At 38.7% G+C, this 23,473-nt stretch overlaps 1 protein-coding gene across 2 annotated transcripts in view; it reads left to right on the plus strand.

Moving 5' to 3' along the window:
- Positions 1 to 1,775: 1,775 nt before the first annotated feature.
- RAB3IP (RAB3A interacting protein) overlaps positions 1,776 to 23,473 on the plus strand; it is a 33,846-nt gene continuing 12,148 nt past the window's right edge. The window contains exons 1-6 of one of the 2 annotated variants that reach the window (XM_064449443.1): positions 1,776 to 1,846; positions 9,956 to 10,231; positions 10,442 to 10,703; positions 17,756 to 17,851; positions 20,416 to 20,493; positions 20,869 to 21,072. In XM_064449443.1, coding sequence (XP_064305513.1) covers positions 9,981 to 10,231; positions 10,442 to 10,703; positions 17,756 to 17,851; positions 20,416 to 20,493; positions 20,869 to 21,072 — 891 coding nt within the window. In that variant the 5' untranslated portion in view covers positions 1,776 to 1,846; positions 9,956 to 9,980. The remainder of the gene's footprint in view (positions 1,847 to 9,955; positions 10,232 to 10,441; positions 10,704 to 17,755; positions 17,852 to 20,415; positions 20,494 to 20,868; positions 21,073 to 23,473) is intronic. The other variant, XM_064449454.1, reaches the window with a different exon arrangement.

A 23,473-nucleotide genomic window follows, 5' to 3' on the forward strand; every position in this document is an offset into this window, starting at 1 on the left:
TTTAGAAGATATTACTATTTATAGGTAATATATTTACTTTATGATGAATGGCATCGATACATTCACCTTTTGACATTCTCTTTGCCATATTTATTTGCCCTAAATGAACTTCTTGCCTGGTGCATGCTATGGTAAATATGCCATAGAGAACATTGTCTGTGGCTATTTACTGCAGGACCAGCCAAACAGGATTCTTCCACATTCGGTGGAAAGCTGTCAAGATAATTAACATTTCAATTATTGACTGGAATGTGGCCTAGATTCCTTAACTGATGAATGGGACAAGATCTTGTTTACAGTAGTCTTTTGCTGAAGTTCCTCACTGCTGCAGCACAGGTTAGTGCAGTTCAGCTGCACTAACAGTGGTGAAAGAACATCGTCCAGCCAAGACTGCTGCCATGTTAAGAATATTTTTTTGGCGATCTAATCAGACCAGTGGTAAAATGGAGACTTGCTTATAGTGGCTTTCCAACGTTTTGCCTACTGCTTTTAAAAACATAGAAAATAAAAAAGACAGTACACACCAGGACTTCAAAAGGAGAAAAGTGAAGGCTGCATGTTAATCTCTGAAAAACTGGAAAATTGCCTGAACTACCCTGGTTGTGTCAGGGTGGCAGTAATGATGGCTTAAGGACATAGGCAAGCCAAGATGAGAGGTGGTAGTAGCAGTAGTATCTCTATATCAGACAAACAAGTGGAGCTGGAAAAACACATCTTTTTAGCAGGTGAGCCCTGTTTTAGCTATGTGGCCTTATTTCACAAGTCTTGTGCATATAAATTACAGCTCAGTCTTTAATTATTACATACATTAGGCAGGCTCAGCACCTGATTTGGGGCAGTGCATGCCCCATGAGTGAAAATCACTGCATAATGATCTGGCATAAGTCTCATTTTCTCATTCTTTAATTGTGTAATCCTGTACTGTACACCATTAAATACAGAATTATTAACTTCCTTGTATTTTTTCACAGTAACAAAACATTCAGACTTTAATATCCCTGTCCTCACCTGTCCTTGAAATGTTTTTAACCCTTTCTTCCAGGTTGTGAGCAGAGGCACAGAGATGTTGGCTGATCTCTCCTGAAGCCACAAGCATTTGCAGCCTGTCCATCTGCAGTCTCCCTTCTTGTGAAATGTAGTGCCTGACAGCACTCGTGCCCTGCACTGGGCCAGCCCTGAGCCTCCGGTACCTTTCTGGCCAGGCCTGAAGGAAACGATATAACAGCATTTTGTGGGCAGGGTGTTCACCATGGCTGCCCTGGTGCTGCTTGTGGGACAGGAGGCTGCCCCTGGCCCACATGTCCCGGCTGTGTAATGTATCTGCCAGCCGGCCCTTGGCCTCCAGCCTCCGCTTGCCAGGCGTTCTGGCCCCTGACACCCAATTCTCTGTTGGCAGCGTGGCTGGCTGCCAGGAGTGTGTAGGAAGAGCCTCCCCGAGACTGTCCCTCAGAAGGATTTTGGGTCGCTGGCAGGTTTTCCAAGGGCAATCTGCGAGGCCCAGACACCACTGCTGACAGGAGGCCGCTCCGGCTGGCCTCGCACCCCAGCTCCTGGGGTAGGACCTGGCCTCCGGAGGGGGGCAGCCCCTGCCCCAGCCACGGGGTGGCTGCCGTGCCCGGGGATCCCCAATCTCCCTCACGCTCCCCCCTCCGCCGCCCCCTCATGTCCAGCCCGGGCCGCCGCTGCACGAGGGCGGTTCCCCCCACCCCCGCTAGGGGGCGGCAGGGGTCGCTCACACCTGCCCCCTCCCGATCTCTGCGCGCATGCGCGGCGGCTGCCCGTGCCCCGCCCCCCCGGGCTGGCTGAGGGGACGCGGTGCGGCGGCTGCTCTCGCTGGGATCGGCAGGTACGTGGTGGCGGGGCTGCGCGGCCCCGGCCCCGCAAGAGGGAGGGAGGGAGGGAGGAACGCGGGTTCCCGGTAGCGCCGCCGTACCTGCCCGCCGCCGCGCTGCCGGGAGCTTGTGCCCGGGCGGGCGGAGCCGGTGCCGCCTGGGAGCGCTGCCCCTGGCCGGGGCGCGGTGGCCGGGGGCGGGCGGGCTTCCCGCTGCGTGGGTGCAGTCGGCGGCAGGGCCGCGCTTGGCCCCGAATCCAGCCGCGCTCCGAGCCGAAACTGGGTAAAAGTAGTTCTCGAGGGTCACCGCGGCGAGTGCCGGGCGTACCTGCCCCAGGAGGGCCGGCGGCGGACAAAGAGCCGTCGCGGTGCCGGAGCCGGCGGCTCGGGGCAGCCGTCCCGCCCTCAGGGGCGGCAGGGACGGGCGCCCGGGCGGGAGCGACTCGCGTGGGGAGAGGGGGTGGTGCGAGACGGGGCTGAGCAGGTGCTGAAATCTCCTCCGCTCCCAAAGCTCTCGGCCGGTGGGGCGGAAGGGGAGGGCGGCGGGGGGAAGGGGAGCCCCGGCCCGGCCTGGCGAGGCCCGGCTCGCAGGCTTGGTCCCGCTTCGCCTAGGCCGGGGTGGCGGTGCCGGGGGGTGCCAGAAGCAGAGCGGTGGAGACCGGAGGGGAGTTTTGCTCTGTGGGACAGTGGAGCTGCGCTCGCCCGTGGTGTTTCTGGTTACCTTTAGGTCTTCGAGTGGTGTTGAGGTTAATACCTGGTCGCCGATAAGTAGCCTTGTAAGCTGTAGTAGTTAAGCGGTAGGGATTTCAATTAACCTTAATTTCATAATGCAGTTACGTTAGAGCATAAGGCACAGAAAGGAAATCCTGGTTATAAGTTGATTGCAAGTGATGAGCTGCGCAGAAATTTGTGCTGCCGAAGTGCTGATGCTCCCCTAGTTCCCCGAGAGTCGCAGGGCGCTGGAGGCGGGAGAACGCCGAGTGGCCAAATCCTTAGTGATACCCTCAGCGTTCCTCTTGCTGACAAAACCAGCAGTGTTTTCGCGGAGAGCGTTGCCTGCCTCGTTTGCAGATAGCGTATTAAGCTTTATATTGCTCGATTTGTTCGCCGTGTTCATTTGTAAGCGTGTTCTTAGGGAGTCTCAAACCCAGTGATCTAGAGAGCTAAAATAATTAATCTTCCACAGGCTTGCCGTAACTGAAATTATCAGCTTCTCTTTTGAAGCAGATGTAAGGTTATTCAGTCTAGAAGCATGTACTGGCAGCTACCATCTGTTCAAATATTTGTATTCTTCGGTAAAATATAGGGCAAAACCTGAGGTCCTGTTGCTTTAATATTTGTATTGTTTTTATTGTACATCTGTTTAATGAGTTCTGGGGAGGGTTAAAGTCAGGCCTTCTGTATTTGTGTCTTGGCAGTCATTCTGCTGTGCTTGGTTAATGTTACCTAGTGAGCAAAGAAGGATAAATAATTTACCATTCTCATTAAGCTTTTAATAAATAACAAATGGGAGTGCACCTCACAGCTGTGACTGAAATATCCTTCTTGTTACACTATATTTAAAAGGAGGGCTTTTTTTCTGTAGGAAAACAGTCACGATAAGTCTTTTGATTATAGACTGCAGCTATCTTCATAGCTGTTATTGACTTGATTTAAAATTCATGTAAAATGCCAAATGAGCTGGTCTCTCACTGTTCCACTTACATTTATGGATTTTCCCCAGGAAAAAAAGAATGTGTGCTTTGGATTTTAAGACCCTTTTTAATATGACATTTAAAATCTTGTCCACTGTAACTTGACTAGAAACTTGTAGTAGCCAGTTGAATTGCGCTTAATAATATGGTAACAAATTTTTTTCAGAAATCGAGAAAATGTTTCTTTAAATGCATTTGCAGATACATTTAGAAAGCTTTACATACTGTAAAAATTGTGATTGCTTCCTTAAGTTTACTAATTTAGTATTTTCAATGTTAACTGAAAATGAGAGGGTCTTCAGGTCCAAGTCTTGGCAAGAATGAGACTACAGTCACTGTGATCAGGCTTAAACCTCAGATGGGACTGTGAAGTTGTTTCCAAGACAAGGCAGAACAATACTTGTCTTAAAAAGAACAGCGTCTGCAAAGAGAATCATACTTGCAGTTAAATTAGCTTGGTTTAGGGAGTATTTGTGAACAGAACAGCACTCTTCGAATGATTGTTTACAATAAAAGTTTGCAGTATTCTACACTGCACTGATTTTTCTCTCTCGTAAGAGGTATACTGTCTACGAGACTCTAAACCATGTGTATTTATAGGTTTTGTGAGCACTTCATAAATATAGTTTGAGTTTGTGTGCAGCTTGTTTTTGTAAGAGACTTGCTGTCTGTACCTGTATTTTTCTAGTTGAAGGTATTGCTATAATAAAGTTTTCAAAAGAGATTTTTTTTATCATCAGTTCAGCAAAACAAAAATTCTTTTAACTTTATAAAATCTTGCTATCAAATAAACTACATGTTCCTTTTAAAACAGTGTGAAATAGTGTTTTGGATGCCTAACTTCAACATTAAAGAACAGAAAAAGACTGACATCATAGCAGCATATGACAACACTAGTGGGAATGCAATAGAAAAATAGTCTCATGCTGAACCAAGTGTGGTTTTGCTAGCTCTTAAATTCTGTAGTCTTGCCTAACTTACAACTTACCTTCTGTCTACTGTCTTGCCTAATTTACCATCTGTTTGTAAATATGTAGTGTAAGGTCACTCACAAATAAAAGTAGAATATGTAAAGACTGAAGTGGTTCAATGCTTTCTTTTCTGTCATATCTTACTGCCTCAAAACAAAAAAATCGTTGCGTATTTGGGCTCCTGAAGTAGAAAGTTCTGTCATAATTGCAAAATTGTAAAGATGGGAATTGGTTTTGGCAAATCTTAAAGGAATTCCTGTGCCAAATCTTGAATTGTGTTTGTGCAATGAACTGGCATCGATAACAGTGTTTAAACTGGGTTGAATTCTGTGGCTAAAACAGGTTAGGGGAAAAAAAAAATCCACTCAATTTCTTTGTTCTGTGCCAACAGCTGATGAATATCTCATACTGGATAGGTGTAATTTTATTGCTTTTGAACTTTAAATTAATGTCCATATATGACTTACAACAATTTTACTTTTTGAACTGCCTGTTGCATCTGATAGATATAGGCATGGAGTAGCAGTACTTAATCAGACTGCTTCTTTACAAGGTATTTATTAGTCTGCTACTCTAATTCCCTATGGAGTTCTTTAGAGCTTAAAACATATTACATTCTAGACTCTAATGCCAAATATTTTAAAACTTTTTTTTTTAAAACCCACTGAGAAGATTGCAAGCCCAGTGGTGGGCTAATGTCAGGTCTTTTGAGAAACTGCTACAAAAAAAATCCACTTTTCAATCCCCTCCTAGATTAACTGAAGCAGATGTTGGAGTCTCATAAATGAAGTCCTTAAGACTTCATTACATTTTGAAAGGCCTGCTGTGTGAAGATTAAAACACTAGAGCTAATACGCACCTTTTTTGGGTAAATGCTAACTAGAATTTTTCATCAAAATGTTTGGAAACAGTGACTTCTTCCATATGGGATTTTTTTTTTTTCACTTCAGCAGGTAACTGTTCTGTTGTGATGGTGCCCTTTACTTTTAAAGCTAAAAATAAGATCTTTGGTGTGTGAAATGTTTGGTGCTGGTGTTGCTTTTACTTTTACATGGGCTATAATAATTAGGAAACCGCTCAAAGTTCTCATTTTCAACCTGTCTTGTATTTAAAGGCAATCTGAAAAAGACAAACTCCAGAGTTCATAGTAGCTGGTTTTCAACAATACTTTTTTTTTATTTTTCAAAAGCAACAAAGTCACAATAAAATACTGCTTTTGAGGGAGCTTTTTAGTATTTAGTTATTGACTGCTTTGATTCAGACAAGTAGCTGAACCCCTCTTAGAGTAATAACAGGAAAATTAGATGAAGTGTTTTGATTTGACTACTGTTGAAAATGTTTGCAGTTCTTGATTCCTCTTAAAAGCTATAGAAAGTTCTTTGACCATTGTTAAACTGATTTCTTTGTAGTAGGTTTTTAATATTAGATAAAATAAGATTTGAGTGTAGTTTTCTCATGAAGTTATGTGGGTAGTTGGCAGTGCAAGTGTGGCAGTGGAGAGGTAATAAAAAGCTGCAACATTTTGGCAGCTTCCACCACATATGTGTTATTTCCAGGTGAAAGTACAAGGAAATTAATTTATTTTGTTGTTTCATCCTGATTTATTACAGAACTTGAATTTTGTATGTCATCCAAATTGCATGCTATCAACTAAGACAAAAATAATATGATGTTTAGTAAGCACTAATGCTAGTCCAAGCTTTCACCATATATTAGTGTGGTAGAAAAAGTATTGAGAAAATTAATGATTTTGTTTAATAAGTGTGTTGCCCTGAAATGTCAGAATATCAGCTTTTGTTCGCAGTAGCAGAATTACTACTGAAGAGTGCTGTGTCAACACTGTGGTTTTTTTACACGCTGTCAGCTTGGTTCCTAGTAAAGCTCTGAGCTTATCATGCGCTTCATGTTCCTTGGCAGCAAGGCTATTCACTGATGCCTTAGTCAATAATATGAACCCTCCCACAGCCTTAACCAAGTTTAACATGGGGTTTTTTTCCCCTCCTTTTGTTTACCATTACTTTGAACAGTTCTTTCCCAAAAGAGAGCTTTTATTTTTAGGACCACCCAGCTTTTTGCATGTATGTTTTGTTTCATCGGTGCATAATGTGTTCAGCTGACATCCTGGTAACAACGTAATGGTGTTGGTGAGTCTTGAAGCTGAGATATTTAATATGGGCTTCTTTGTCTGTATGGGTGGTGTACCCAGCTTCTGCCTGCTCACTGCTAGGTGAGAAGTAATGCTAGGAAAGAAAAAAGTTGTGAATGGAAAGTGTTTTACACAGATGGTATGCTTACGAGTGCCCATTTGACAGGGTATGGGAAAAGTTCAGCTGAGGGACTTTATTTTCAGCTCTTCCAGGAATAACTTGTATAACTTTTTAACTTACTGTATCAGAAAGAGCTTGATTTTTGATAAGTGAGAAGACATGCGTGGATTTATTTGCTCAAATCTCTCATCTGTTTAGGCTGAGATTAGTATTTAATGTATAAGTAGAGTGATAGTCTTGTAAATAAAATTCCGTAATCTTTTTGGTTTTTTTTTGACTCTTAAAAACACTGCAGGATATAGGCAGATTAGGTGGAAGAGCTGTAGGAAGGGTGTGAAGTGGAACATTTCTCATAGGCGTAGGAGTATATAGGTAGCATAGATTTTCGTTTAATTTTTTTTTAAACAAACATACTACTTTGCTTATCATATATTGATGTGATGGTCTGGAGGGGGAGCTAGAAATGCATTTGAACGTTTGGAAGATAATAAGCAGGGTTCTAATCTTTTTTTCTCTCTGTGAGCCAGTGTGACTTTCTGCACTTCATAACGTAGCTGAATTTGCATAAATTATCATAAAAATATGGAATGGCGCTTCTTTGAGCCTGTCGCTTGCTTGATGTACTTAAAATATTTTCTCCAAACAGATAGACCGAAGATTTGTACAGAAGTAGTAAAATACATTAAAAACTGACAGATAAGTATTTCCTGAGCCTTTTTTTCTTGGAAATGGCTAAATAGTATTTTTTAAAAATTAGTTTGGGGGGAGGAAAAAAACTTTCATAGAGAATTTCAGCCCAATGGGGTATGCAACTGAAAGCAACCAGTGGTACTGGTGGTGCAAGACGCTATGGTACCAGTATTGAGCATCAAGTCAAATTGTGAATATTCAGTGGAACCATGAATGTGTCTTTCAAACTTGAAAGGAAACTAGTCAACAGAAGGGAGGATGTGGCAGAAGAGTTGTTCCTGTTTTGCTCTCAGCTACGTTCTCAGTCTTTGCTTCTGTTGGGTAGTTTCTGGTGCACTTTCTGAGGTGCTGTAGGCATAGAAAAGGCAAGGCATCTGGGCAGCCTTTCTATATCCCTTGTCAGAAGCCTGCATCTTCTGTTAATTATGAATACTGGAATCCAAAGAATCAGGAATGTGAAAAGACGTCTTGGCAGTGTTGCCAGTATAGTAGTATTGGGCATGGCTGACTTGGTCGAAAAAAGAAGGTGGGGGGAACAACGAAAGTGAATGTGTTTGAGTAGATATGAGCCTGACTGGCGAGAAGGATCTTTTTCAGCTGGCCCATTGACCTTTAAAGGACTGTTCTGCAATTTTATTTTTTCAAGATGGTAATATTTTAGCTTATTAAATGTAGAAGAATGATGTGTAATAGTTGCACTGTAGAGCTGAAAACATTTTTGAAGTGTAACCTTGAAGAAAGAGTCACTTAGTTCTGGCAGTCCCTCCATTTAAATTTGTTGACTCAACAGACTTTATCATCGCATAGAGCATGTGATTAGAATGCCTATAATAGTTAAGAACTGTAGGGAAAACAAACAAGAGTATTTTTCGAACTTAAACTCAAAAATAAGCTGCTCGTCTCTGTGTTTGGGTAGACAAGCTCCGAAGCACAAAACTGTGACAGTGTGTTTCTGTGTAAATCATGTTTGTGCAACTGCTGTTGATAGTTCAAAATAAAACAAATTTCTGTATAAAACATGAAAAAAAAAACCCAAACCAAAAAGCATCCCTTTTTATTCCTGTAAGGTCCTTTTTGTCCCTTAAGTCTGGGAATTTTCTTAGTGGTGGTTGGGAGCATTTTTTTTTTTTGTGAGAGCAGTTAACAGACACAGAGGAAAAAAATAACATTCTTGCTGTCTGAACAAATGGAATTCCTTCCTCATGTACGTGATAATGTGGTAAAGCAACTTTTTTAACACGGATATATACACAGTACAATACTTGATATGCGAAACATCTTTGAACAGTGTTCTTTGAGTTTAAGATGACCAAATAGTGTTGATGTAACTAAAGCATTACTGCATATACTGATTTGGGTATTCCATTTTTGGTGTTTCCCGTGTGTATTATGAAGTAGCTAATGAACTTGACGTGTATGTAAGTAGATGGCATCGTATCTTCACTACTATGGCCATCATCTTTCTAGATCTCTCTGCCTTGTCTCTTCAGCTCTAAGATCCAAGCAGATTTCTCTGTAAAATGCAATGTCTTATTTCATTTAGATGCTACTGTTCTTTTTTGTATGCTAAGTACCTTTGTGAAGCCTTAATTTTCTCTATTCTTAATTCATATAGCATGGAAAATGCTCTTTTGCAATGAATAATCACTGCTAAGTAATTCCTTCACAAATTTCTCCATACTACTTCCAATTTATAGTTTCGAATCATGCAAAGATTTTTGTGATCTCTGATAAGCTGCTGAAAAATAGGAGCTTTCTATTGGGGCTTGTAAAATTCATGTGTTGTACTTGTTTTCTGTTGATCTTATGAAAAACACATGGAATGAAAAAAAAAAAATACTGTCAGTTAAATTACCAGTTCATAGTACACTTTTACCTGTAATATATTTTTGGTATGATACTTATTCACAATTGTCATTATCACTTAATCATGTGATGTATTAAACACATATCGTCATACTTCATGAGAAGTCTTATTGGCTAGTTCTGTTATTTCAGTGAACTGTGACAAAATCAGATGTGTAATTTAACCAAAACTGCTATGGACTGTAATTTATTTACAGGTTCACTGATTTCTGTCTCTACATTATTTGCTTTTTTGAGATTGAAAGGCGAAGCTTTAGGTTTTGTTTTTTTTTTTTTTCCTACTGGTTCCTGGGTCTCCCTGTCTTTTATGAATATAATATATTTATGTTCTGATGCAAAACAGCTCCAGGTGATATTAAAGATTACTTTATTATACAGACTGTATTCTTGATTTCATCATCCCATTTAGATGTGGAGTCTGCTATTAGATCTTCTGGATTCAACAGTCCAATGTATGGAAAAATGTGTTTTGATGGTTGAAGTTGATACTTTTGCAAGATTAGTCCACAGTTTCCATTATATCATGAAGTATTCTGAACATATTTCTCTGGGTGTTTTTTTTTTAAATTCAAATAGTTGTCAGATATAATTAAATATTTCCTGTTTACATTCTGATTATGTGATTATTTAATTCAGGGTTTCATATGATGAGGCTTTTATTATGGCCAGTGATCCCTTGGAAGGCTTTCATGAAGTGAACCTCGCTTCGCCTACTACACCAGATCTTCTTGGAGTAAACGAGCCAGGGACTCAGGAACAAACTACCTCACCTAGTGTTATCTACCGACCACATCCTTCTGTTGTGTCCTCTGCACCAATCCAACCCAATGCATTAAATGTTTCTGACCTTCCCACACAACCTGTTTATTCATCTCCCAGGCAACTGAATTGTGGAGAAGCATCAGGTGTCAGGTAAATTCTATGTATCTTTTTATTTAAATTACTGGTGTTTGTTGCATATAAACTGCTTGCTTTACTAAAGATATCATTTTAATACTACTTCCAATGTTGTAATATTAAATTGTGTCCCTAATGGTGCATTCAAAACCACTACTGCCATTTCTAAAATATTTCTTCTTAATGTATTACACGAATAAAAAAAATATATCGCTTTCTTTACAGCATCAATGTTACCGACGCAGTACTTTGTTCTACCTCTGGACCCCAGGGAGGGTCATTCAATCACAATAATTCCAGAAAGGAGAGCAATAACGCAGAGAGAGAGTTTTTGCAGGGTGCTACACTAGCAGATGTTGCTGAAGGAAATGAAGATATTTTTGGGTTGAGTACAGACAGTTTATCTCACTTACGGAGCCCATCTGTACTGGAAGTAAGAGAAAAGGGCTATGAAAGATTGAAAGAAGAACTTGCAAAAGCTCAGAGGGTAAGGCTCTTTGTCTTGTCTCTTTCTGCTTTTTCTCTCTTCAAAGTGGTTCTAATGTTGCAGAATGGTGGCTGGGCCAGAAGGTGCAGTCTGAGCCTACTTATTTCTTATAGAACTATGATGTAATTATTTAAAGTTATTCTGAATGTGTGCAGTGCTAATGCTAATGTCTTAGAATTCTTCCTTGATAGTGGATTTTTCTAGTGCCGCTGCTACTTAACCATGGAAAGCTTTTGCTGCAATATCTGGTTAAGCACCCTTTTTCTTTGAAATGTAGACCACTCCTTCATTCTGACATTTGAGAATAAGAGTAATTTTCTGTCATTCCATTGTTACAGTATAAGTATTTATAGATGCTCTTGAGTATTCTTTCTTCTAGAGTATAAAAGCATAGCATGTGTCACGGAACATAGAAATGCTTTAGAATGTTGTTTTGTGGGGGAATGCCTGCATAGGAAAGAAGCAATAAAGATATTACTGGTCATCTTTAGATACTGTTCAAATTGAATATGGATACCTTTGAAGACACTGTGGGTCAATTCATTAATATTTGTAAAGCGCTTTGTCTTGTTTGGATGGATGGTGCTATATAAATGCAAAGCCATTATTTATCATTTTAACATCCCTCTGTGCTTAAACTTTGAAGTAGATTTTGTGCTGTTTGTATCTGTGCCCTTTCTTCTACATGATACCATTCTTGTTTAGATTTAAGCTCATCTTATCTTGTGTTTGAACTCGTTTTCCTCTGTTTGTTACCTCACCTTGTTGTTGAATGTAGTCATAATTTCTGTGATAGTTGCATTTGCTCTTGTTGATGTGAATCTTCAATATGGATTCTGAATCACTTCTGTTGACTGTTTTATTGCTGAGTAGTTGCTTCCTTTGCTTGTTTGCTTAGCATTTGATCACTGAAAGGAAACATTAACCTGAGCTAAGTTTGAGGACCTTGCATGTGAATATATAATCCTAGCAATTGAACTAGGAACCTTAGAAATAAGAACAAATTAAAGTTTAAACTTTAGAAAAGCTCTTCCAGCTCCTGACAATATACCAAAGTATAGATAGCGTACTTGAAAACCACGACTCACATCTGCTACTGCTACCTTGGAATTATCTGAAAATCTTATTCCAGTGTATACCACTTTGTCTCTTAAAGATAAAAGTGTTTAAGGAAATTACATTAAGGCCACTAGGACATGCTGTGTATTATGTATTTTTAAACGCTTTGGGTCTTCTTAACAAAAGCAGTTCAGCACTAACTTGAGACTATTGATGTCAAAGTTCTTGCTAATTCTCAACCCATCATGTTGATTCTTACCAGTGTTATACTGGATGGATAACTTATTTTGTCTGCTTGTCTTCCTAAACTTGCCCTGTTTCAGAATTGCTAAGTAGCATGGAAGTCATGGCGGGAGTCTTTACAGACTGTGCAACATAAAAATCCTATTCTTTCTGTAATACCTTCTTTCTTCCACTTCCTGTATAAGGACTTAATTTTTTCTATCCCTAGTTAATCTTTGATTGCTTTTTTCCAAAAATCATGGCTGTTCACACAGGGCTGTGCCCTCTGTGGTATTCAGTATGTCGTGCAGTCTTTAAACTTTTGTTGGCGAGTACATTCACTTTTGTTGATGAGTACTCTGTTTAAAAATCTGTAGAGATATAATTAATAGGTAGTGCCTGTAAATAACTGGTGTTTTTTGCATAAGGGTTTTAATTTCTCTGTAAGTCTGTGCTGTTTATTAGGAACAGTGAGAAAAATGAGAATTACAATTTACGCTTGAATTTTACGAGCTCATTGAGCCTGGAAACCTTAAAGACTACAGGCTTTGCAGGAGTGAACAAAGTAAACACAAATTTGCTATCTTGCATTTTTCATTTCTTCCAAATTTCTTACCCAAATGGTATGCTATTGTAATATGTATTAAAGATTGATTTTAATTTGTTGCAGTTGTGATCAGAAAAGGAAGTAGAAAGGAAATAAGAATTCTGAAGCTTAGGGGTCCACTATCTAATTTTTTTTGATGTCTCAGCTTGGAGTGCAACTTTTTTCTTAATATGCTCTTTATACTAGAGAATATATGTATGGTATGTAATTGTGAGACATTTAAGTATGGTTCTTGAAGAAATTATTCAGGAATAGGATAAAGGCTTGGGTTTTTTCTCCTTTGTGTATGCCTTGTATTTCCTAAGACTACAGGCTTCACTTCTCAAAATGAACACCATTGCTGGCAAAATTGTTTTAAAAAAAACCTTCAAAAATTTTTTTTCTTGATGAGAAGAAATATACTTCAGTCTAGATCAGTTGCAGCACCAAATCGTGTCGAAAGGTTGGGTCAGAGGTAACAACAGGGCAGCGTTCTATACTAATGAAGCATATAAGATTGGATGTACTTTTGCCTTAAAATGCTCCCTTCGTTAAAATTACGTAGGCTTTTTCTCTGTTGAGAGCATTCAGGTTAATTTTTCTTATTTTCCACTGAAGACTTAATTTTTGGCTATATTCTCTAAAGTGGAGCTAAAGACCACTTGCTTTAGATGATCTGAACTGTTCTCCTTGTTTTGCTACCCTTTTAAAGCAGCATCAAGAAAACTGAGAAGGTGTTAAAAGGCTTAGTGATTCAGTGCTTGGGACTTCACATGTCTCTGCATTTTTTTCTGCCATGTTTCGATTGAGCTGTGTCACTGGTTACTGAAGGTAGATCAACTACATGTAGATAACATGAGAGAATAGTGATGGTATTTTGATATGTGGTATTTCTTGATGTGCAAGTTTAGTGGAGTCCTTGAAAAGGAACACCTTTTGTTTGCTTTTCATCTTAAGTAACCAGCATGTTGCACGTATTTTGGATAGCTCGCTTGTAGTTTCTGAGCTGTAGCAGTTCACAGTCACGTTTTCCTTGAATTTTTGTGTGGTTTGTACCTGAACTTATTTCCTCATCAATCAGACTGTCAACATAATAATGTCATCCATGACTGCAGAGGGAAACTTAGGTTTCTGTGTTGATATGTTTTCTCTTGAAGTGTTGAAATTATCAGCAGTCACTCATGGTTAGCCCCCCTCTCAAATGATGAAAGAGGAGTCTACCAGAGATGTGGGTTGCAAATACTGTATTCAGTTTCAGAACGAATCCCATGCTTCCCACAGTCTTTAGAGTAAAGCCATGTTTTACTTTTTTGTAGTAGAAATCTGAATTACTTATATTGCCCTAGTAGAGAGAAATGGAGAGTTTGAGTTTTTTCCACACTGATACAGTGATTCTTTTGAAAGAGGTGGCAGTATAGAACGTGGTATTGTAAATTTCAATATAGTTTAAGAACCTAATCCTGAGATTTAGATTTTTCTTTCAAAGGCTTCTGAGATGAAGAATGCATAAACTGAGTGTTACAATTTGATCTCTTGTCTTCAGATCTTGCGTATTGAAACATGATTTGAAGTAGATTTTCTTCCCCCGCCCCATTATTCTGCCGGAGTCATTAGAGAATGCTATGTAACAGAGGCTATTGCCTTACAGTGTTTCTGCACAGGCTAACACTGGAGGTTAAATATCTTTATTTTTCCACAGTAAAACATGATATTTTAAAACTTGCCATGGATTAATGACTAAATAGATTCACAATAACTATCCAATAATTCCAATGATACTATACAGTACCTTCAGCATTTTTAAATTTCTGTTGTCATTTGCGTATAAGTTAACGAACAATAAAAATTAGGATGCTCCCAAACAACATACCATCCCAGAACTCCACTAAACAGTATGCTTTCAAGCTTTTCTAAAACAAAATTGCAGTTGAATTGTAAGGCAACTGGCTTGTGATTGTTAAAGATAGGTTGGTTCTCTGAAGGTGTTTAACTGTTCCTTGCTGTCTTTGAGTGATGAAAGTTTACAGTTTCTACACCTCTGACTGATGCTGTTGTAGTCTACTGTAGGCATAGAAATTGTCTCAGGCAAGTAAAGACTACGCAGAAGCATCTTCACCCACACTGTAAGATGATAATTCAGTAGTTGGTGAAATCCTCTTACCTCTGAAGAGATATTCTGCACTTTCTCTTACATTAAACACTTTACTAAATGTGGTTGTAATGGACTAATTTTTAGGTAGCTTGTTTAACTTGGGTGCTGACTGAAGACCAGTCAAGTAGAAATGTATTCTAATATAAATACAAACTTTTTTGACAACTTCAGAATTCAGCAGTACGCCACATTTTAGCTGAGATCCATAGACAATCTTCGCTCTTTCCTTGATCTTCCTCATCTAGTTCTGACTTGGTTAAATTGCTGAACTAGATGCAGGATGATTTTCTTCTTAGAATTTAAAATATGAATGGTTTTGAAGTAGTAATTTGTATTCCTTATCTCACTGGTTCTTTCTAAGGACGCACCTTGTAGTCTGTGAAGATCAAAGTGAAATAAGGAATAACACCACCCTTTTGATAGAGGATTTTTTTAACTTGAAGTTTTGGGGTTTTTTTCCTTGCAAGTTAAATTTTTATTACCTACTTTGGTAACTGTGTGCGCGCTTTATAATAGCTCATCTTTGTGTAGTTACTTTTTCAGACCAGTAATGTGGGAAGGACTGCAGCATGGATGACTAGTCTAGCACATGCACCTGTCTTTTCTGCCTCTGTGTTGTGTATGGCTGGGAAGTCTCTGGTAATACCTTTAAGATAGAGGCAGTAGTAATGCTTCTAATAACTGCTAAGCTTTTTACTTGCGGTGCTCTTTATTTCTGCCCTGCTTAAAACACCAGGGTTATTAAATTTGCTTGGCAAAATAATGTCATATTATGCTCTTCCTGAATCATGTCATGGAGACTTCCCCAGTGTTTGACAAATCTAGCTAAGCAGCCATGCGTAGTAGAATGCCTGGTGGTATCTCCTTTTTGTTTTCATTAAGTAGCTGGATTTGTCTACCTAAATTTTAATCTAACCCCCCTCAATCTTTCCACTTGCGGGCGAAACTGTGACCACCTTACTCAATAGTATATTGATAGTGGTAGCCCAAAAGTGAACCTGGGGTAGTTCTACTTAGAATGAAAGTTTAATAACTCCTGACCCGACTATTAATATAACCTCCTTTTAAGATATATTGATAAGTAAGTAGCATTTTCCTTACAAATCAATGAAGTAAACCAAAGGACATGTGTTGATATATTCCCTGCGTTTATAGGAACACAAGAAACATGAGCTTTAAGCATTTTGTATCAGAATCTTTCTTTTCCTTAAGAACCATACTTCATATGGGAAATACTTCAAACCAATACAAAATTAATTAATGAAATTCTATTTCCCCTTTCTTTAACCTCTTCTTCTTTCTTCCAGTATATTTTTTTTTTCTTTGGCTTTTTGTATTTTTTTCCTTATCTTCCATCCATCTGTAGATATTTTGCTGCCTTTTATTTTTTTGGGAGAGAGATAGGTCAATGTGTGCTGAACAGTATCTAGTAAGTAAGAGTTGAGTACTATTTGAGAAATATTGTGTTTGGAAAAAAACCATAATTTCAGTGGTACCTTTCAAAATAGTTAAAAGGTTGCATATGGAAAGCAAAAAATCAAAATAGCAAATGAACTAGACTAAAAATCAAAATGTCCAAAGTTCAAACCAAATAAAAGAAGGGAGAAATAATGCCTTTGACACTAGATGAGTCTAGAACAGTCCTTAAACACTTGTTGAATTTAGGAGCTGAAGTCAAACAGGACCCTTCATCTTAGAGGAAAATCTATTGCCAGTGACACTGCAGAAATTGAGAGCAAGGCCTAATATTAGCATGCGACAAGGCAAGATGTAGTTTCCCTCATCGTTGTGTACAACGTTACTCAATCATGAACACTTTTGGAGAAATACCAGCCACCTCTCAGAAACACAGGGAAGCTGCCATTTGGGCCTTTTTATGACTCTGTCATGACTAATGTCTCAGAGTTTTCTGAAGGCAGCAGTTTTCTTTATTGGTTTCTGGAGGGTTTCAAAGCAAATCATTGCTAGATCGTGTTTGGAGTCTTTAACATGACAGGCCTGGGTCATGCATTTCAGGAGTAATGGTAGCGTAATAGTTTTACCCACCTTGGCAGGGGGAAAAGGAGAGAAGGAAGAACTAGATGGGGATGGAGGAGTTACAGCTGGAAAAAAATGCTTGAAAGGTCAGAGTGGTCTGTCTGCTGCTTTTCTTTCCCTTACTTTTTCCCTCCATCATGCTCTTTCTTGCAAGAGATTCCTGGGTTTAATGGTTGGCAAAGGGGAGAAGAACTTTTAATTCAAATTCCTTGTCTAACTTTTTATACTTATCTGCAAATTACCTCACTTTTCCCGCAGACTTGGGACAATACAGATGAGATTGGGCAAGTGTAACACACTGCCAAATCTGTGGTAAGATCTTACAGTAAAAGTGGTATGGTCAGGCCTTACTCAAATTTTAGTGATGTAGACAAATTACATCTTGAATTTAATTAAGTTGTTTTAATTTGATTTTTATATCTGCATAAATGAGCAAGGATATAATTACAGGAGGATTTTGGAATTGTATTAGTTGTAAGGAGATGTGCAGGAGACAGTATTTATGATAAAATATACTTCAAGTTTCTTTTAGAATTGGGGGTTGTCTTGAGACAAAGCTTTTAAAATTTTTTTTTTTTCGTTTAAAAAAAAAGGGTTACTTTCTTTAAGTGTCTATTAAGAAATGGGTAAACAGAACGGGTATTCTGTTTGTCCCAATAATTTCTGAGCTATATTTTAAGTGACTTTAGTCTTCTAAACTTTCAGGGAAAAAAAGGGTTTTTTTTAATTAAGAGGATTTTGGAAATGCTGATGTCTAGGTTAGAGATACTTTAGATTGGCCTGGTATATTGCTTTTTAGCAGGAAGAATAGGAATATGTATGTGCAGCATTAATTTAATAACTTCTAGTGTTAAGATTAATATTTTGAAAGGCTTTGTTTAGCAAAGGTTTTATGTGCCTCTGATTATTTTTTTTCTCCCCCCTCTCTGTGGTATTAGCTTTAAAAGGCCAAATTGCTACTCTAAGTCAGAATAAATAACTTTCAATTTTCCATAGGAGCTGAAGTTAAAAGATGAAGAATGTGAAAGGCTTTCTAAAGTGCGAGATCAACTTGGACAGGAATTGGAAGAACTTACAGCTAGTCTGTTTGAGGTTTGTTGGAGTCTTCGATGTGATATACTTAAAGGAAGCTGAGCCAGATGTTTTATGTAGAATCAGTATATTGTATGCTGAATTTTTCTGCAATAAGCTTATAAAGGGATTTGTGTCCTGAAGGCCCGGGTGTGTTGAAGTAGAGGCTTAAGAGCAAGCAGTAGACTTCGTTTAGATGAAAGAGACCTTGTTAAGCTTGTCAGTCTGCCTAGACACGAGATGAGGAAAATATATCGGAAAGCTTAAAACTATTTAGGCTTATTTTTTGGCATAACTATTTTGAGACAGCTTCTCTGTCTGACAACAAGGCTATCTAGATAAGAGCTAAATTTGGGGTTGCCATGGTGACTAAATAAAAAAACCAACATAGTTCCAGATCAGTGGAGGTAGCAAGTACATAACCACGCTTTCAGCTTTTGAATTTTGGGTCTGGTAGCACGCTACTCCCACAGACTTGAGCAGAAACATTAATACTGAGTGATGCACCAGGGTGGAACCTGGTTACCAAGTGAGAATCCTGAACTTTAAGTGGGACCTTTTCATTCGAGAAAAAGACAGTAGTGCCAACAAAGATTGTGCGTTTGTATTACACAGAAGAAAATACTAAATCCATACTTGAAGCAGGATCAGTTCTCATTTCATCATAGGAATATTTATAGGAATGCTTAGAGGCTAAATTGTGATACCCATAACTGTCAGAATAAATATCATAATCCGGAGATGATTTATATGTTTACCAAATCGTAAGTATTGATTTTCAGCATATGCATAAAGATACGTTAGGTATGTCTTAGAAACTATTTAAACCAATGATGCTGTATTGGTATAGAAGTGCTATTAAAACCTTGAAAATACTGACATTCAAAAATCAAATCACAGACTCCTCTGGGGGTTGGCAATGCATTTTACTTCTTCAACCCAGTAGGACAAAGTTACTTACAGCATTATCTCCTGTGTGTAGAGAATAAATAGGAGACTGGAAAGGTACTTTTTAGCATAAATACTTGTGTATGTTGGAGAGGGAGGAAAATGTGGGGCCAGGTATTTTAACTGTAGAGGAATAAAAATAAAATTATCAGTGAAATTTTATATTGGTGACACTTTAACTTAGAACAATGTTATCAGTTTAAAACTGTTTGAAATATAGTTTATTAGTAGTAATTGTATGAGTTTTAATTATTCAGAACTCCCAACTGTTGTGGGCATGTCACTTTATTTTTTTTTTTTTTTGTGTGTGTGATTTGATTTCACTAAGAGGCCCTAACAAAACTGTGTTGAGGTTTCTTGATATTTTTTTTTTCACTGGGATCTATAGCCCTTGAATTCACTTTTTATTCTGAATCTCACTGACTTCAGTGACCATATAAGTGGATATGCTGGAGCTTATATTAATGCATCCCGATGGAGGATAGAGACTTGTTTTACACAGCTGGGTGTATATATTACATTGCAATAGCACTGTAACATGCGTTGCTTTCAAAGGTGCATCACTAAGCAGAAACTGCATGGTCAATGTTAAATGTATTTGTACACATTGTATAAATGTGTATGTTCCCATTCCTGCATGTGTCTGTTGTTACTTAGAATTTTACAAACCCATACTATACAGCTGTGTTGTATGCCAGTGGGAGCCAGATCTTTCAGTATGATGATGTATGAACTTTTTTTGTTTTATTTATATAGCGTCCAGATACGTGCTAGGCGCTTTACAGATATGAGAAGGATCCTATTCCAAGTAATTTAGTCAGTGGTCCTGATCTCTCAATCTTTGTTGCCTTCAGTAAGTACCAAGTAAGAATAGTAATTTGATCACAGGTGCAAATTCCTGGATCAGAGCCTAAACAAATACATTATGCAGACAAAAGGCTTAGGGGTATGAGGTAAAAGGATGTGTAAAAAATTCCCAGTCCTTTTACGCTTTCTTCTCTATTGGCTCAGCCGTATTTCTTGGATTGGTTTTTAGTGCTTTTTCTGTTCTACTTAAGTGTTTATTAATCCATAAACTATTTTATTTTAAGCTATTACTTTGTTTTAGTGATGGTAAGAATTTAGACTTCATAGTTGTTTGACAGGTTCCTTCATGCAGAAATTTACAGTTGCCTATAACTGGTTATTCTGGCTAGAAGGAGGGAGAAGTTCTTCTGAATGTGCTACAGTGCTCACGTTGCTTTTGTTGCTACTGGTTGAGTCTTTCTCTTGGGGTTCAAGGGACTGGACTTGTCAGCCACCGAAGCGTGACTGGAGCCTGGTGTCTGTGACAGGTATTGTTCCTGCTGGAGGTGGGTGGGTGGAATTGCTGAATTTCTGAATCTGGACTCAGGACCAAGGAGAAGAAACTTGGTGGGCCAGTGATGGATCCAAATGATAAATTTATAGGTGTTTTTTTGGTACATAACTATTTAATTTCAGATTGTTGCGCAGCTTGCTATGCTATTCACAAGTAGTCTCTGTGAAGCAAAAGTGTGTCCCTAGGTGGTTTTTTTGGTGGTGGTTTTTTGTTTTTGTTTTCACTGGATCTTGTAAATTTCTATTAATTGTTTACACTAGCTAAACATTTTTTATAGGAAGCACATAAAATGGTCAAAGAAGCTAATGTCAAACAAGCTGCAGCAGAAAAACAGTTAAAAGAAGCACAGGGAAAGGTGGGTTTTTTCTGACTTGCTTGCTTTGTCTTTTCACATGGCTATAAATCTAAAGTGTGAATCATGAAGATGTAAATAGAGCATTATTATGCATTATTAAACTATGTACTAAGTTTTTTTTGTCACCTTGGCATATTCTTAGCTAACACCTATGGGCACGGAGCTGGTGTTTCAGCGTTGTATCAGATAGCTATAGAGGTGCATAGGAAGCCACTGTTACTACAGCATAGAATTGCATGGGCATCTCTGTGTTAGTACTGTTGGAAGATGAAGTCTTGATTTGAGCCATAACTGGAAATTTTGTTAAATGATTTAACATATTCATAGCCTAATATATTTTCATTTGTTAATGACTTTATTTTCCCTCCCCCCAAGATCGATGTCCTCCAGGCTGAAGTAGCAGCATTGAAAACATTAGTACTGTCTACTTCACCAACATCTCCAACTAAGGAGTTTCAGTCTACTGGAAAAACTCCTTTTAAGAAAGGTCATGCAAGAAACAAGAGTACAAGCAGCGCTATGGGTGGCAGTCATCAGGACCTTACCATGATGCAGCCAATTGTAAAAGACTGTAAAGAGGTAACAGTGCAAGGATTGTCCTCTTTTTGCTGATAAGCTGGCTTTATTGTTTTGCTTATAGTAAATCTATTGTATATTAAATCTTCATGTAATACTATTTTAGATATATTTTTTCGTTAATGAAAGAAAATTTTTTTTCATTGTACCAATAGGTGGCCTTGTTTACCTTTTAAATCATTAGGGGAAGATGAGATAGGACTTGAAAAATTAGAACAAATAATTTAAAGATGGGAATTAAAAGAGAGAGAAGAAAAATACAGTATAACTGAATGATAAGTCCTGGTGACTTTTTACAAAGTTTGTCATGGAATGTTTGTAAACTTTTGTAGAAGAGAGGAAGAGTCATTTTATAGATGGATAATGGGAGAAAGAGGCCAGGGAAAACATGGAATCAATGATTTATTAGAGAACAGGAGGAAAGTTGCCTCTGGGGACCCAGAGGGGCCTGTGATTCTTTTTTTAAATTATATTTTAGTTACTCATGTAATTGATAAAGGGGAAGTAATGAGGTGGCAGGTTGGTGTTTGAGTCCTTGGAATGGTAGTAGCGAAAAGTGACCAAAGAGTTGAGAAGGATCTTATGATACTGACTGGTTTGTAGAACAGCAGATGAAATTCAAAATCAATAAATGAGAAGTGAGGCACCTAGGAAAAAATGCAAATATAGCAGACATGCAGTTGTGGACTTAGAAATAGCTACATTTTGCTGGAGAAAAAAAAAAAGTAGTACACTTGTGGATCATTCTCTGAAAACACCATCTCAGTGCTCAGTCATGCTCAAAGACCCAGAGAGCCTTAGAAGTTGTTAGGAAAGGAATAAATAGCAAAATAAAAAGCATTATACTGCTGTATGAACATGTAGTAAACGTGTGTGTCTATGCATGCAGCTATGATATCTTCATCTCAGAAAGGACATAATGAAAACATGAGGAGGTGTGACATTGATGGTCAAACCTATGGAAGTATTTTTGTGTAGAGGGACACCTGAGGCAGAACAAAAATCTATACAATCACGGGTGACATGGGGAAGATGAATAGTGAATGAATTTTAATGATTTCTTGTAATAAGAAAACGCTGGAAGCTAAAAGTAAAATAATTTTCAGTCAGTACACAATGAAACTTTACAAGTCATTGTCATGAGGTAGCAAGATTAACATACATAAATGTGTTCAAAATGTAGTCATGCAAAGTGACAAAAGAAAAGCCTGTCAAGGTATATAGAAGATAGATGTGACATTTGGCTTAGGAAGCTTCTTTAACTACAGATTGCTAGAAGCTGGGAGGCTGTAAAGTGAAGGCATATCACTGCCTGCCCTCGTACTGCTCTGCAGCCAGCTCTGTGACCGCTGGCCATCGTCAGAGGGGCAACAGGCTAACTGGAACTTTAATGTGATTCACACTGGCCATTTTTATACTTTGTTTTGCCAGTCATCATTAAGTGCAATTAGGATATACACCTTTTTACTATAAATCTGAAAAATAAGGGAATTTTCCAGTTTCTGTTTCATACTTGGGCTTAAAAAAAAAAAAAAAGAAACAAAACAAAACCAAAAGAACTTTACATCCTGCCCACTTTCAGTGGTGTCCAGGATGTTTTCCATATTAAATTTGAATCCTATGGCTCTTCAGAAAGATGTAAACAAAAGGGGAGAGCTGGGATGGAATCCCATTACTTTGTAAGCATCACACTGAGGTGATGACTGAATGAAAATTTTGTCAGGCAAGAGCAGGAGAGGGGAGAAATCTGTTCTTCCTCAGTTTCTTATGGAGGCAAAGTGGTAAATGTGAAGGACACGCTGCAGAAGGTCTGCTCTGCCTGGAATTTTTCTTTAGTTTGGTCTCCTTTCTGTTGGCTGTGTAAGGAGACACTTCGAGGCTGATCAAAACAGGTGACTTTCTTCCATAGAATAGAATCACAGAGTCATTAAGGTTGGAAAAGACCTCTAGGATCGTCAAGTCCAACTGTCAACCCAACAGCACCATGCCTCCTAAACCATGCCCTGAAGTGCCATGTGTACATGTTTGTTGAACACCTCCAGGGATGGTGACTCCACCACCTCCCTGGGCAGCCTGGTCCAATCCCTGACCACTCTTTCAGTAAAGAAATTTTTCCTAATACCCAATCTAAACCTCCACTGATGCAGCTTCCCTACTGCTGCTGGCCACGCTATTCCTGAAACAAGCCAGGATGCTGTTGGCCTTCATGGCCAGTGACAGTCCTGGGAATCAGTAAGAAACACTGATTTTTCCACCCACTGGGACTTGAGTCTCATGTGTCTTTTGAGTAGGAATATTTAATGGAGTGCAACATAGGGTGAAGAAAGCAAGACTACCTCTGGCAAGGTAGTTAGATCATTGTTTTAAGCAGGGGAGACCTGCTTTCATTATCCAATGCTTTGTG

Source organism: Phalacrocorax carbo, chromosome 1 (genome assembly GCF_963921805.1).
Source record: "Phalacrocorax carbo chromosome 1, bPhaCar2.1, whole genome shotgun sequence".
Classification (NCBI taxonomy): domain Eukaryota; kingdom Metazoa; phylum Chordata; class Aves; order Suliformes; family Phalacrocoracidae; genus Phalacrocorax; species Phalacrocorax carbo.